The sequence below is a fragment of the Ictalurus furcatus genome, chromosome 12 (genome assembly GCF_023375685.1).
Source record: "Ictalurus furcatus strain D&B chromosome 12, Billie_1.0, whole genome shotgun sequence".
Lineage (NCBI taxonomy): Eukaryota > Metazoa > Chordata > Actinopteri > Siluriformes > Ictaluridae > Ictalurus > Ictalurus furcatus.
The window spans coordinates 21,089,025-21,106,302 of NC_071266.1; the positions used below are offsets into that span (position 1 = coordinate 21,089,025).

At 36.4% G+C, this 17,278-nt stretch overlaps 1 protein-coding gene across 1 annotated transcript in view; it reads right to left on the bottom strand.

Annotated features, from left to right (window-relative positions):
* Positions 1-13,981, bottom strand: part of necab1 (N-terminal EF-hand calcium binding protein 1) — a 42,370-nt gene extending 28,389 nt beyond the window's left edge. Inside the window, exons 1-5 of the mRNA XM_053637697.1 lie at positions 13,585-13,981; positions 9,936-9,960; positions 8,915-9,023; positions 5,881-5,906; positions 5,683-5,780 (exon numbers count right to left, since the gene is read on the bottom strand). Coding sequence (XP_053493672.1) covers positions 5,683-5,780; positions 5,881-5,906; positions 8,915-9,023; positions 9,936-9,960; positions 13,585-13,671 — 345 coding nt within the window. The 5' untranslated portion in view covers positions 13,672-13,981. The remainder of the gene's footprint in view (positions 1-5,682; positions 5,781-5,880; positions 5,907-8,914; positions 9,024-9,935; positions 9,961-13,584) is intronic.
* Positions 13,982-17,278: the final 3,297 nt, after the last annotated feature.

Consider the following 17,278-nt stretch of genomic DNA (forward strand, 5'->3'; position numbering starts at 1 on the left):
TTATTAAACGCGATTTCGACCACATATTAGCAACGAAGGGATTGCGACTTCAGAATCTTTTATTCAGGTGTATAAAATAAGCAACAGTTTTACACGTCATGGAAATGCCTAGAGTACAATCTACTTAACAATCCATTCATATATAACACAAACATACCAGTTCAAGATATAGCCTATGTGTACAATGAAATCCAACATGGTTTAGGGACGATATCTGCGCATGCGCGTGCTTAGCTTCGTATGATTGGTTTCGTATGTGCAGTTTCGTACGCAAGAGATTTCGTATTCCCGTAAAAAATGAAATAAAAATAAATCTTAGTGAACAATGAACAATGACCTCTAGATATATTTCTTTGAAATTACACAGCAGTAACTTCATTAATCAGTTTGTTTGTTTTTTTCGCATAATTTCAAAGTAATATAGCGTTTCAAGAATGTTAACATTGTTTAAGATTCTTTTCTACGTATATTCGACGTCGATGATTTTTTTTTTCGTCATGATCAAGCCTCTTTTTGACTAACTGTAGCTTTCATTTAAACGGCGGGGGTTCGCTTGACTTTGTCAAAAGTGCGTTTGTGTTTGCTGGGTAGCTAGCAACATATCTGAATGGACATCAGCTAGCTAGCTAGCTAGCTAACAAACCTATCAAACTACTGAAACCCAAGGAGCATTTGGCAAAGTTAGCTAGCCAGCTAGCATTACCTTTTCTTATATATTGTTGATAATTGAGGTTGTGTTCACTTCAGCATGGCTCACTTGGTTAGTTAATATGATTGTTCGAAAATGCATTCCTGAAATGTAGAATATTTAATGATTAATTGTGCCAAATGTAAAAAATATATATATATATTTAGGGTCATTTGTAAAGTAATTATTCAAGTAGTTTTTTTCACCAAATGATTATTATTATTATTTACTCTTACTTGATCACTACTTATTGCTTATTACTACAGGAGCAGTACCTTTCCTCAAGTCAGTGTGTTGTGTCTTGTCTTTCCACCAAAAGTTATATTTTTATATATTAACGTTTGCTTCACACTTTACAATTCACCCATTCAAACCATCTCCATCACAGCTTACACTGTGATGGTTAGCTTCAGCTAACAATTTTCTCAATCTTCTGCCATATTACTATCGTCTCTCTTTGTCCAGAGGGCCCCCCCTACCGAGCCATGATTCAATCAACATATCTTTGTAATGATCTCCTCTAATAACTTATGATTACTGGCAGGAAAATATCCTTGTTCCTCAGGGTTTTGTCTATTGAGCAATGATCGTGTTAGTGTTTCCCAAGTATCGTCCACCATCTGTAATTTCTGTTTCTCTGTATATAATTTAATTCTAGATATTGCTGTAGTTTGGAGTCATTCTTTTCAATACACTCACCTAGCCCACAGAAGATGAGGGGTGGGTTTTTTTCCCCTCTCATTTGCTCTCTAAACTAGATTTTCACAACATGATCCTAAAGTGTTACTCCAGTTACAGTGTGAACAAAGCATTTTAATATCTCGTGTTTGTCATGAACATTTGTCGTTTCATTTTCATTTTACTCACTGCTTTTCCAACTAAACTAAACACTCGTGATTAATGTTCACACCTAGATCTTATGTGTTACACTGAGATTCTGAGCCTTGTAATCATGTGTCCTTGTCATTTTCTGGTCTAATACTACAAGTCTAATTCTTATTCATAAAGATTTCTTTTTGTTTTGACCCATGATTGCCTGTGCTTGACCCCTATTATGCATTATAACTGCTAGTACTGGAACACTGAAAATGCTGTGCATTTATATTCAGTTGCCTTTGGATTGCAATTAATAGATCATCTATATACAGCCTTTTATCATTCAGAAATGTTATCAACAAAAAAAATTAACCCCTTAAACTCTGGATATCCATCAGCAGGTCCGGATTTACTTTCCTCCCTCACATGACTACGTCCCTTTCCTATGAGTTTAACTGTAGTTACTGAATAATATGCTTTAGTGTGAATAACTGTCTAGTAATTTGAGACTTGGTGTAACACTAAGGTGTTAACTAAGCATACAAGTGGTTCTAATTGTTACAGGCAAAATTCTTTCTTCCCCCAATCACTTCCGCTATCAAAATGTTACTTCCTATTGCTTGCTCAAATTCACAGTATTTTGTCTAATTGAATGTGGACTTATTATATTATTCCAATATTGTAGTAATTGTATATGTTTATTTAATTTAATTATATACAGTATATTCTCATACAATAGTGCTGTTGCATTCTGATTGGTCAGAATGTGTTGGTTCAGCTTCTATAACAGCAGCTACTGTTATCATTCCTATAGTAACAACTTACACGTGGACTTGTATTGTTGACGCTCAACATAAACATGTTTAAAAATGTGTGTAATAGTTGATATGGTGAAAAGATGTTTATTGGACAGTTTTAGAAGGAGCCTTCAGTGTCAGGTAAAGCTGTAAAGGTAAGCCAGATAAGTGAAAAACAGTGTACAGCTGCTATAACCGGAATGAACTGGAATTAAGGATGTTCCACAGCATTAAATATAACTATAAATAGATAAAAAAAATAAAAAATAAAAAAAAAAGTATGGCATGTTGTTGTGGGACCTTTGCCAGCGATACTAGCTGGACACAAGGTTTGAAGGATTTGGTATAAGAACACTAAAAGACACTTCTTTTTCATATAAACTCCACTTACTAAGTCAGGCCTCATCACACCACCCTGTTGTTGATTATTTTCCTATAACGGCATGCCTTGTCATATTTTATTCTTTACTTAATATGCTGTCACATTCGTATATGTCTTCTGATGGTCTTCTTCGTGCACTAACCGTTAATTATGTCTCGCTTATACCATTGCAGCTCCAGTTATTCTGTGTAACTAAAGAGATTCAATTTAAAAACATACATTTAGGGGGTCTGGGAAAACCTCTTAAAGGTTTGATATAGGACACTGATACAAGTGTTTCCCCATGACAAAGTGTTCCAAGCAGAACCAGTTTAGGAAGCTAAGAACCCTTAACTATTTCAAGAATGCTTGAAGAAACCATGTAGCGGGTGTTTAGTGCTCAGTTCCCCATGCAGTTTTCTATATCTATGTACTTGTTCTTGCCATTATCATATTATGTGTTACATAATTAAAATTGCCCCTGGAGGCATGGCGCTTACAAAAAAAATTACTTGTTCGCTCTATGCTATTTAAGACAGAGCATCCATGCAAGTAAGAGCACACATCCAGTATTCAATGGACAAATAAACTATATATAGCAGACCTGAGTCACTACAATGAAATGACAAAAGACCTTTTAGTCTCTCGACTCTGACTCACTGCCCGAGACACCGACGTTTCTAAAATGTCAGGTCTACAGGGCCTATGGTAATGTTCTGCAAATCTGTTATCTTAACAAAGGCATAATTGAACACAGCTAAGTGTCATTAAGGTGATTAAAGTGTACACTTTATATCTGAGTTCAGCTGTAATCGCTAGACTGGCCTTTCATCATGCAGCCTTGGATAATGAGAGTTTCAGTAATGAGGATGCATAGAAGAGCATCATTACGCGTGGAAATAAACAAAAAATAGGTATCAAAGGAGAAGATCACGTTATATAATATTTAGAAGAAGGAGTGATTGAAGGTTTACTGATCTGTTAGTCAGTGCTGTGTACAGTTGTTTGCAATGAACTGCTGACACAGGTGTGCTATTATGTAGGTTAGAATAATGTCTTTGATGTTACAAAAAATAAACTGCATCACCTGTAATACAGAACAATTCCAAAGTGAATTGTAGATGCGGTGAGTTGATTTTCACTACACTCCAAATTTGCCAATTAGAGCCACCAATTGCTGGCAACGGCACTGCATAATTAGAGCACTATATGCCCTCATCCCTTATCACTGCATGTTTATGTACCAATCACTTCAGAATATAAAATATTTATATTGCTGTAAAGTGATATCTTATTAAAATAACTACAGACGGATTTTAAAATTGTTTTAAAACAATCATATTAAAAAATGACACAACAAATCCATGCTTCCATGTTTCAACTAGATTCACAGCGCGTCCTCCTTCTCAGTGTGTGTGTGTGTGTGTGTGTGTGGGCAGAGAAGACTGTGTGACAGTATCAAGCTGTTGGCTTTTATAGGGTTTTTTCACTTCATTCTCATCACCATTAACGAGAAAAGCCTGCAGTGTTCTGTAATATATAAAATGATAATCTACCTGTCTCTCATGGAGCTATGGCATGAACTGCCAGAGGGAATCTGCTGGCAGCCACAACAAAAACAGGTAAAGAATCACGATTTTAGGGCCTAAAGCTATAAAAAAAAAAAAAAAAGAAAAGAAAAGAAAAAAAAAAGAAATTTGAAATCTCTCAGCTATATTAACAGCTAGAAGATAAAACAAAGTGAATTTAAATAAAAAAATAGCAGCTTAACATGAATGGGTAACATGCATTTCACAGACCACATGAGGTTCATTCAACCCAAAATTGATGTTCATATGTACCAGACTGCTGGGACCATTTAATTTAACATGAGGGTTATATCGTTGTTATTGTTGTTGTGATGCTGTTATGTGCATTATTATTGTTCTTACAGTAATACCTGTAAAAATGTGCCATATGATAAGTCTAAGGAATATCAATAGCCTTTATGTAGAGCTATACCTAAATATCTTTTAGAAAGAGTCATGCAAATCTTTATTACTTTTTAATCTACAAGAAACAATAACAGTATACTGTTTAAACATAACAAATATATCAAGTATAACAATATCTTATTATTATTATTATTAGTAGTAGTAGTAGTAGTAGTAGTATTAATTTTATTCTTCTTATTATTGTTGTTGTTGTTGTTGTTATAGCACCTTTCATATGTAAAGGTGTCTCACAGGAAACTTATAAAGATAATTAGAGTAAAAATAAAAATGTAAAAAGAAATAAAATAAATTGAGTGTATAAAATATGTCTTTATTTACTTTTTCTTAATTATGTACCGTAGTTGCCTGTCTGATCTCGGTTGGTCAATCGTTCAATTTGTTTGCATAAAAAGAAGGAAAAAACCCAGAAGGCTGTTGTGCTCAAGTATATGTACACACTAATCATTATCATTAAATATATACTATAACAAATGTACTGTGAGGAAATTGTGCCATCTTTAACCAAAGCACTAGAATGAACATGCATTAACATGTCTGCAATATGAGTTCCAGACTTTTGTTCCCTCTTTCATGAGTTTTTTTTCTTCACCTTAGAAATAATCCAGCATGACTACATGATTTGTCTTTTTTGGAGAAAAGCGAACACATTAGATTTTCATTAAACGCCGTCTACTGAGGAAAATTGTAACTGAGGAGCAAAAAAAAAAATTAAAAATCCACAGGATTAGACAGAAGAATCTTTTAAACAGCATACAGGGTTTGACTGGGTTGTCAAATTACAGGCATCTTCCATTTCCCAAGCAACTTTGACAGTGAAATTATAAAGGTTCTATCACAAGATACAAACCTCTTATTAGTACCAAGAAAGAAAAAAAAAAAAGCACAAACATGAGCATGCAACAAAAGCTTTATGGGTAGATGTGTTAAAGAGGGCTTTGGTACTGGTTATGAATTTTACATTTTAAGATTTTTAAGCTTTCTGTCACTCATATACCTTCAACAAGTCATGGGATGAAAATTACTCACCTTTTTGGTTTTGTCCATAGCCTTCAATATAGAGACGTTCAAGTCTTCTAAGGCAGCAAGGACATTTTCATATTCTCCAAGATGCTGAGAGAAGTATGCTAAGAATAACACAAAATATGACACATGAAAATCTCCCAAAAAGATCTGTGTTATTCTCTAGTAATAATGCTAGTAATATGTTGCTTTCAAATTTCTTACCGCACAGCTCTTCTGTGTCCACATTGCTGAAGAAAAAAAAAAATCATTCAATTATTTCAACTGCCCACAGATTCATACACATCTTGATATGAAATAACTGCACAGAGAAAACAATTTCCATTAGACAAGCCTGGAACTGTGAGGTGGCCGCCACTCCTGGCCGCCACCACATCTTAGAGGATATTTTGCAACATTACATTTAAAATGTATAAGTGGGCAGTGTTGCTGTCTCACAGTTCCAGGGATCCTGTTTTGATCCTGAGCTTGAGGTCACGTCAAGTGGATTTTTAATGTTATTCCTCTATATAGCATGTATACATTGGAATGAAAGTTTGCTTCTCCAGGACCATGGTGCAACACATTATGTTATAGTATGCAAGACTACATAAAGTGCAACTACACAGCAGTATGAGATGAGTGCAGGACAAAGAATACACTGAACAGAACAGTAGAACGTTTTCTATTAACGTTACTGTTAATGCAGAATTGTGCGTGTTCTTCCTGTGTCTATGGGTTTCCAACATGTTCTCTGGTTTCCTCCAAACTTCTACAAACAGAAGAGGGAGGATTGACTAGTCGGTATTGTATTCCTGCCTTATGCCCAGTGCTCCCAGGATAAATTTTTGCGATTAAGGACCAAGCGGTTGCTTACTGAAGATTTTTTGATCAATATAATAAATAATAATTGCAGTGTGTTTTCTTCACTAAACAATAAATTATTTATTTATTTATTCTTATCCTTTATTTTAAAAAGAAGCACATTTCTTCCTCATCTCATGTAGTAAGCTTTAGCTTATTACAGCGTATTATTTTTTCTATTTCTCAGCTTGAATAGAGAAATCCATAAATCAGACATTATTGTTTTTCCTCAAAGGCACAACTCATTTCGTCCTTTTTTTTTTTTTTTTGCCTTCTATCCTACAAGAAAAATCTTCCTGCACCTTCCCATCCAACCCCTGCTACAAAGTGCCCACAAAACAGTCCAGTAGTTGCTGCTATGGAAACCGTGATGACTTAAATGAAGGGAAATTCAATCACATGGGGGTTGTAAGCCAAATCAACATATATTAACATGCATAAGCAAAGAGGGTGATCTAATTCAAACGTCATTTAAAATTCTCATATGCGTGAACAATGCAGACACATGTGGCTAGAATAAAATCGTTCCGATCGGTATCCATTTCCTGTGTTCTGAAAGAATGTTAAGCTTCAAGGGATATAATAATAAGGAACGTTGTTTTATATCTTACAGCAAAAGACAGAAAATCTAACCTTTCTTTTTTTGCTGAAGACAGCTCCATTGTAGGAAAATGGAAATATTCTCTCCTAGCTTTGATTTAAGCCCACACATACAGACACACAGACTCTATCAGAGATTATGACATGACCCTGTCTGCCATGGCTGATAGATTTCAGGGCAAGTCCATGGTGTTTCAGAGCAAAAAGTGCCCTCATACACCATGGATATTATTCACAGATGAATCTCTGTTCGTGTCGTTTGCTAGCAGACAGGAGGCTGAAAACCGAGATAACCACAAGCATTTCTTTGTGGATCTATGTTTGGGGTCAGTGCCTTTAAAGGATATATATACTACATTAACTTACCTGCCATGTCTTAACCTCCTGGCAGAGGCAACCAGGTTTAAGCTAAAATATTTTGATACTTAGAAAAATTAATGATGCCATCAATCATAACAGACCTACTGGAGGTTTGGGGGTGTCCCCTGGTATGTGTCGCTTTTCACCAAACATAACCAGAAAGTTTGATTTTGGTTTGATTGCAGCATGTGATTCCAACTGGAGCTCCGATGTTGTTTGGTGAGGTTTTTAAAGGTTTGCTCCCTGAAACCATCCCAAACAGTTTGCTTATATGGAGGCAGTGACTAATTGATCATTGAAACCTGGAATCTAGTAAAATTCTGAAACCATCATCTTTGGGCCCTCGTGAGAATTTTCCTAATACCTGACAAATAGTCAACAATTCCAAACTTTTACATCTTTTTTATGGCCCCGATTGTACTTAATGATATTCTTATTTGCTAATGTATTGTTAGAATGTATATTACTTGTGTGCACGAACATGTCTTTTTCGCTCGGAAAGCTTTTTGGGTTTTTCATGGAATCCTCCTTTGTGTTGTAGTTCCCATGGCGACAAGTGCCAAGGTTTAGCCTCCACCCCCTCTTTTGTCATTTGCTTATTACCCGACTGTGTGCACCTTTAACATATACCCTCCTGTGTGATTATGTCTTTGCGTTTTATTATGCTTTTCCGAGTCTCTGTTTCCTGTGTTTCCTGATTTGTGGTTTATTTTACCCAGTTGGTCTTTGGATTTTGTATTATAACATTTGCTGTTTTTGATGCCGCCTTCTTGTGCCTCAACCTAGTTGTTGCGTTATAACGATGATGCCTACAATAAAGGACACGCTGAGTTTACGCACTTGCGTCCTGCCTCAAATCACACGTTAAATGCGTTTTCTCCACGCTGATGGATGAGAGAGATTTCACATGTGTTGAAACTCATATTTTTGTCAAAGGTAATAACAAAGTTTCTTTAGATTGAGAGCAAAGTAAGAAAAATATGATTTTTTTTCAATGACAGCTGACATATTCATGACGAGCGTCAATCATTTTACTATATTTTGATAGAAAAATAATATTACTGAAAAAAATTGTGTCATTGTGTGTAATGTTTATGCAGCATTGAAGGGTGCCAATAATTCTGGAGCTGACTGTAAGTGAGTAAGGAGTAAATCCTCTGAATAATTAATTTGGCACAAAATGCATAAAACTCTGCATATATGCAGCTAAAGGAATATCAATTTGTGTCACCTCCTGTGAACTTTAGAAACATTTTTCTTGCACAGAATTTGCATTTTGAAAAGGACTTGAGTACTAATTCACAATTATTTACAACATTTCTCGCTCTGTACATATGCATGCATGTACGTATGAATGAAGCAATGTGTGTAAGCAGGTGTGTAAATGTACATAAAATAAATAAATAAAAAAGAAAGAAAGTTGATCATTACTTACTCTGTATTATGAGTATCAATCTTATGGAAGAGCTCCTTCAATTCTTCTCCTGACAGAACTCCGTCTGAGAAATAAGCCTTAAACTCTTCAAAAGACAGCTTCCCATCATCTATAACGGTAAACACAATGTTTAAACATCTGTTGTTGCCGCACATGGCCATCTGTACAAAATATACATTTGCATCTAGGAGAGAATGCAATGGGGTTTTTTCGAGTCATTACTACATATGTGCGCTTTAGCCACAGAGATGCCCTTTTATAATGGAAATTCAACAGCATGAGGCTTGAGACTCTGTCCTCAGGTATGTCTGCACATGGTGACATAACCTAACTCCAGCAGTGAGTCATACTAGCATGCACTTAAAATAGAAATCACACAGGCTACGTGTACCACAACCACTAATTGTAAAAGAAAACTGGACAAAATATGACACATCAGGAGAGGAATTATGGAGAGCAAGATAGTAAACAAGTCAGTTCTTGTTGTCTCGTACATTATAGCAGCTATAAATGGTCATTCTCTCAGCAGCCTCTCTTATTGTTTTTCCAATAAACCCTCTGTCCTGAAGATTTTTACAAAGCCCTGACACTGGAGAGCAGTTGGAAAATTTCTAAAAAAAAATCTCACAAAAACAAAACAAACACTTCACCATATCAATGTTTATGCACGTTTCTGACCCATAAAATTAGATAAAATCTAAATTACCCTCCCACAAGATCAGCAGCAGTCATGAATGCTAATATTTAAGCGATCTCTGAGGTTGTTTGGAGGAACACAATGGCATTTATTTAGCGTCTGAAATATTGACTGATATTAAACGCGGTATGGACGGTCCAGTGTGTTTCCATGACAACCGGGCAACAGCATTCAAAGGGAAAGTGCTAATTAGAGGTGGTAAATCTGCATGCAACACATACGCTGAGATGCCAGTTTATTAGATAAGTGATTGGAGTATGTAGTACACCGATCAGCACAAAGAGTTCTTGGAAGACTGAAAATGATGAAAATGAAAAGTCTCACCATTTTTGTCTGCTCTTCTCAAGATCTGGAAAAGAAAGTATGTCATGGTAAGAGAGCAGGAATTCACAGTAAAAATGCATTCATTCTATAAAATAAAAATAAAAAGACACTGCTACATCAAAGCCTCACTGTGTTAAACGAAGTTAATGCGATTATTATGTGACAGGTTAGTCGATGTGATGCTCGCTTTATGCCAGGATGCTCCTGGGAGATCCGTGTCTGAAGTTAATCAGCCAGCGCTAGGAGGAGAACAGATTTAGAAGAAGGTGTAGTCCCAAAGCTCAGTTAGACTCCATTAATTAGAGTTTTATTTCTCAGCAAGTGTACTCACACTCTTAATATTCATATCATGGTCAGCATGCCAAGAGTGTGCTACATTTAGCTTCCTCCAGAGAGGCAATGCTAAAAAAAAAAAATGAATAATTCTGTATATATGCCACTGCTACATCAGTGATTGGTGGATTTATCAACCTAATTTAATTGAACCAAAATTTCCAGGGCAACATTTTAAATCAATTTGACTTCTGTATTTTTCATTAAAAAGTTATGGCATGGATTCAGGGAATATCTGTATTTGTAGTGGAGGGTGAGTCATCTTGACTGCTACTATCTGGATTACAGAGTTTATATTTAATCGTTTGGCAAATGCTTTTTCCCTCAAATATAATCCAATACAGCTAAGCATTTCAGAGTTTAGGGTACTGTCTAAAGGAGAGGATATAAACATTTAACCTTCCACTAAATAGCACAGACCTTTAAGCAAGACACTGCTTGTGAATAGTGTAATGACTTGTTCTGGAACCTTTTCAAAAACGTACATTTATTTATGTAAATGCGGCTTTGTCTAATACCTAAATTTACATATTTAACAAAACCCAGCTAAATCCATCCATCCATCCATCTTCAACCACTTACTCCTTTTTCAGGGTCACGGGGAACCTGGAGCCTATCCCAGGGAGCATCGGGCACAAGGCGGGGTACACCCTGGACAGGGTAACCCAGCTAAATCTATTGTTTAAATGATAAGAGATGATGGCTTAGGTTAGCACATTTGCCTCACACCTCCAGGGTTGGGGGTTCGACTCCCGGTTTCCTCCCCAAGTCCAAAGACATGCATTGATGACATTTCCAAATTGTCTGTATCGTGTGAATGTGTGTGATTGTGCCCTGTGATGGGTTGGCACCCCGTCCAGGGTGTCCCCTGCCTTCTGCCCCACTATCCCTGGGATAGGCTTAAGGCTCCCCGTGACCCTGTGTAGGATAAGCAGTACAGAAAATGGATGGATGGACACCATGTGTTGTTATAAAAAATAAAAAAAAAATTGTTTTCATTTTTCAGTATAAAATCTAACCATAATCAACATTTTGGGAAATTCCTCTATAATGTTCTTTCAAATAGGTACAGGATTTTATATACACTCTATATACATTTTGAAATTTTAAAAAAGAGGCAGGGAAATGACGTTTTCTGAAATTGCCCATTTATTGCCTTGGCTATGACTTTGTAAAAATAAAAACAGCATTTTTATTTCTATTTTCGTTAACAGTCTAGACTGAATGTGATGTTTTAGGATATTGGCCTATATACTTAATTGGAGGTGTACATTTTGACACGGAAGAAAAGACAAGTAGATGACAAATCGGTGTATGCAGTGGTCAAATTGTTAAATTGGTCAAACTGCCTAAGGCTATTTATCGACATGGCCACTCCCATTTCTTTGAGGTTTTCATCCACTTGTACTTTTCTTCTCAAGTTGTGATCTTAGCAAAACCTGCAGATGCTCATTACCAGCATTTGAGCTAGATTGGCAGGCATATCAGTGTATATCATTCCATTATCAAACATTTTAACTATAACATCCATATACAGCTCTAATTATTCCAGTTTTCCAAAGTTTTTTAGCTATTTTCAACCCAAAGTCTTCTGTTCAAATCCTCATATCTCCCCCTGCTGGTGGCATATATATGTGTGTGGATATAAACACGTTTTTTAAAGATACCTTTTTTTAGATGTTTGGGGGGGTTTGCATTTCCCCTTTTGTTGTCAAGAATTAAGATGTTAAGATGAGAAAACGCTGATAATTCAGGATTTTGATGCATATTTTATATGAAACAATCTTGATTGTTCAGAAAAAAGATTTCATATTTCAAATTTCAAAAAAAAAAATTCATATTCAGAAAAAAGATTTCTGAATTGAACGCGTAAAATTTCATGAATGCGGGTCATCTAGAAGATTTTTATAGAATACAGAAAAACGGTTTTAAAAATACAACATGATTTCAGGTCTTTCCACTCCAGTAAGTCTGGTTTATAAAGGAAATAACATTATGACATAATGACATAATGAATTGAACGTAATGACACAAGCTTTTGAGCTTTTTGTCAGAAACAAGCTTTTCAGGGATATATGATGTGATGTGATTGTGGGAGGAGCGTAAAGCTTTCAAAGGTACTAAGTTTCAGATAATGGTTGTTAAAAACTAGTGAAATGGACATTTTCGGTTCAGTTTTGATATGTTTGTTACTACAACTTAAATGCAATTTAACTACAAATCTGAAAAACAAGACTGATGAACATCCAAATTTGTTATTTCAAACTGTAGTGTCTTGCCTTAACCCAGATATATCCACAACTTTTAAGTGGAAAAGTAATTAGTAACTTCCCAGTATAATCAAACACATGAGGTTCAACACATCACCTTATCAGCATGGAAAAGCCTGTGTATTATTAACAACTGCACTCACCCATACACTCAACATCCACTAAACCCAAATGTAACATTCTACTTGCCCAACCCACATCATGTAAAATCACCTAGACCACCTGTATTGTTAAACAAAAAAACCTTAGAGATGTTCTCCCAATTGCCAATGAAAATTCCAAAGTCCTGTGAAGCTCCAGGATCAAATAAGAGCTACAGAAAGAGCAAGCGAGAGAAGAGAGTGGCAAACATAATTTCACTGCATGGCAAGATCTACATGAAGGGTTACACCACCGCTGTGAATACAGGTCATTTGCATGAGCAGAACCACCGTATGTATAAAAATTTGTAATTGGCACGTTCGCCTCACACCTCCAGGGTTGGGGGTTCGATTCCCGCTGCTGCCCTGTGCGTGCGGAGTTTGCATGTTCTTCTGCGGGGGTTTCCTCCGGGTACTCCGGGTATTTCCTCCCCCAGTCCAAAGACATGCATGGTAGGCTGATTGGCATGTCCAAAGTGTCTGTAGTGTATAAATGGGTGTGCGTATGTGATTATGCCCTGCCATGGACTGGCACCCCATCCACCTTGTGCCTGATGCTCCCTGAGAAAAACTCCAGGTTCCCCTCGACCCAGTAGGATATGCGGTATAGAAGATGGATGGATGAATTAATGAATGGATATTGATTTAATTATTTATATATTCTTATATATCCTCCATAAATTTATAATCAAGAATTCATACGACCCTGGCAGAAAGTGCATAGAAACGGGGGGGGGGATTATTTACATCCACCAACATTTTTATTCCTAAATGTTAAAAAGGCATTGTTTTGTTTTCGTTTTTTTTTTTTTTTAAACAACATAAGTGGTCATCATTAACCCTAACCCCCCAGCGAGCCATCAATTCTCTTTAATCGTATAAATATAAACTAGAGGATGTACTTACATCTAAAAATATCGACATTCCCTTCTTTAACTCCACCGGAGTGCCAGTTTCATCCGAAACGGACTGCACCTCTTCAGAGCAATCCATGTTAAGTGATTAATATCAGAATAACAGAGCCCGATCAACACTGCTCCTCTCTGATCACACTCTTTCACGAGGACGCGCACAGACCGACTGGCTGCGGTGGGAATCGCGCGCGCGGCAGCAGCAGGTGACGCTCTGCGCGTCCTCGACTCAGTGCGCGCGCCCCGCAGCACAGCTTCCAATAACTTCAGCACCAGTGGATCTCCTCGAAGAGTAGGCTATGGACTTCGTTCATATATATGTTTACATGATGAAATTTAGCACTGAAGAGTCAAGTACGGATGTGTGTTTGGTAAACAATACATTGATCGTATCAGTAATATTAGATAGAGATTTAATGTTAATTAATTAATTAATTAATTAATTAATTAATTAATTAATTAATTAATAGCTGTCAAGTTCTACTGACAATTCAAAAATACGACTTATTGTGAAAGAGTAAGTATGTATTATGATGCAGTAGTGGTTCATCCATAGGGACAGGTAGTGAAGAACTCCACCATACTTTATATATCAGCTGTTTAACAAATTATAATCTTCATAATATCCATATCCAAAGATTTATTATTGCACCACGTGATCAAAAATAGGAACTGCAACAAGCACTAATAGAGGCTCTTTGAGGCAGGAATCACGCTGCCCCATATTCAGGAGTGTATATAACAGATAATGGGGTTGCCCGGTTGGGCTTAAATATATGTGACCCTCTATGTCTTGTAATGTGAAATTAGTGTACTTAGTTATTTTCTACCTGTATATATTTCTTACTATGTTAAATAAATAAAGACATACATTTTAAAAGTGAGCAAAAGGTCAGACAATCAATCAAGTGCAGACCTTTTCATAAGACATGAACAGTCAAGGGTTTAAAGGTGCAGTCTGTAATGTTTCAAATTGTTTCAAGAGCTGTATTAGTAATTTAATTTCAGAGATATCTAAGAACAGTGCTTAGCACATTCGCCTCACACCTCCAGGGTCAGGGGTTCGAGTCCCGCCAGGGCCATGTGTGTGCGGAGTTTGCATGTTCTCCCCATGTTTCTGGGGTTTCCACCGGGTACTCCGGTTTCCTCCCCCAGTCCAAAGACATGCATGGTAGGCTGATTGGCATGTCTAAAGTGTCCGTAGAGTATGAATGGGTGTGTGAGTGTGCGTGATTGTGTGCCCTGCTATGGATTGGCACCCTATCCAGAGTGTACCCCACCTTGTGCCCGATGCTCCCTGGGATAGGCTCCAAGGAGTAAGCGGTATAAGATGGATGGATGGATGGATGGAGATATCTAAGAACAGTGGTTACTAAAGTTTTTAACAACCTGGATCAGACTACATGCCATAATAATTCTGATGAGATGCATTGTGGGATGCGTTGACTGTGATAATATGATTTGTTGGAAGATTTCGTGATAGTCATGGAGGATCCATCCATATGATTTTATGATGCTGTGTTTCGCTGATGAGCTGCAGCACGGTGCCACGTGTGTGTTTGTGTGTTTTGGTTGTTCAGAAAGCTTTTAAATTTCATTTCACTGATACACTTGCTTATATATATATATATATATATTTCATTACAGACTGGGTGTGGTGTGGGGCCTGTTGTACCACCTTACATATTACATCACATGTTATTAAATAAGACCATGTGAATTTTTTTATCAACAAAAATATTTCCACATATTCCATATTCCACATATCCACATATCACATATTAAAATGATAATATATATCATTTTAATTGGAAAAATGATCTTTATCACAACCTTATGATCAAGATATAAACATTTCTGTGATTTTATATAATGTGATCAAAAGGTTTAGTTTTGTTTTACAATATGTAGCCTAAACACCAAATGCCTCAAAAGCAGCATATGTGAATGAAAATGGAACTGTGGCGCCACTTTGTGGTGAAACAAAGTAGATTAATAAGAGAATAATGTATAGAATTTTGCACATCTTAAATATGCTGGAGTTGTAATTACTTCTCCCCCCCCCCCCCCCCCCCCCCCCCAAAACATTAACAAGTTTCTAAACAAACAAAACAAACAAAACAATAAAAAAAAAATTATAGGGGGACTATAAACTCATATAATCTTAAAAAGTTTAGATTGAAAAATAAGAGTTTCAGTAGATTGGCAAGTGACTACACAGAACACAAAGTATCATGGATAAAGACATGTACATGTCTGAGAAGGGGAAAAAAATCTAGAATCCTTAAGAGTTCTTTGGCTTATCCCTATGGGGAAACCCTTACATAGTCTATGTAGAACCCTGCATAAAGGTTGCATACTCCCTTCATAAATTCAAGGGTTATTTAGGTAGTTAGGTTGTTTAAAGCATAATAAATAATGAATTATTATGTTAATGCCTTCATGGTGTAAACACAACTTGAATATATATATATATATATATATATATATATATATATATATATATATATATATATATATATATATATTCATTCAAGTTGTGTTTATATATTTATATATATATATATATATATATATATATATATATATATATATATATATATATATATATATATATATATCCTATCAGCTTGTGGTAGGATGTATATGAAATATATGTATAGGAATATATGCTGTATACTATACACCAGTGGTCACTAACCCTGTTCCTGGAGATCTACCTTCCTGAAGACATTAGCTCCAACCATAATTGTGCCTACCTGACTATCTAATCGCTGCCTTAAGAAGTTCTTGATCAACCAAAACAAGTGTGTTAGATTTTGGTTGGAGATCTCAAGGAAGAGGGTTAGTGACCACTGCTATACACAGTCACTACTCTTGAGTCCTTCATATTCCTGGGGGCCATAATTTCTCTCAAATGGCCTAACTTGAAACACTTAGCAGATTTGCTTTCTGACATGAATAAAAAGGTACACCCTCTACATCAGTCAGTCTTCATCCAGTGCTACACTTCCATTATTAAATCCTTCTCACCTCCTCTGTAGCAGTCTGTTTCAATTCATCTCTCACTCAGGAATCAGCAGAGCGGATAATCACCTCTAACATGCCCACTCACTAGAACATGTAGGATACGTTCTCATCATTCTCAGCACAGCAGTGTCTTTAATCAGGGTCGTTTAAAACACCCAATATAAGTGCTGGGTTGAGAAATAATTCGCCAAGCAGAAATTTGGTGCCAGTAACAGTGCTGAGGTCAGAAACTGACTCTGATGAAGGATAACACAAATTGTGCATGTTGTATACACATCAAGGTCGGTGTGTCTAATTAAAATGACCAGTAAAAATACACACTACCTAAAAACCCAATCAATCCTGCTGTGATACACTCATACCAGTGTAACACACACTTCCTTGTCAATATCTGTCAATGGGACTGCTGTGTTGAAACTGGACCAGCCAAATAATATCTACAAAATGTGGTCTCTTCTCTCTGATGGACACTGTCGAGAGATACTGGCATGTGTGTAGGCATGTTTTTATATCTTGGTCAGGACAAAATATCCAAGAAGGATAGAGAGTTTTGACCACCTGGGGACAAGCCAAATGTCTCCACAAGGTCAAAAGCGTCAGATATTTCTATCCTTGTGTGGACATTTGGTAAGGTAGCTAAATTTGCCTAGTTTTGACCT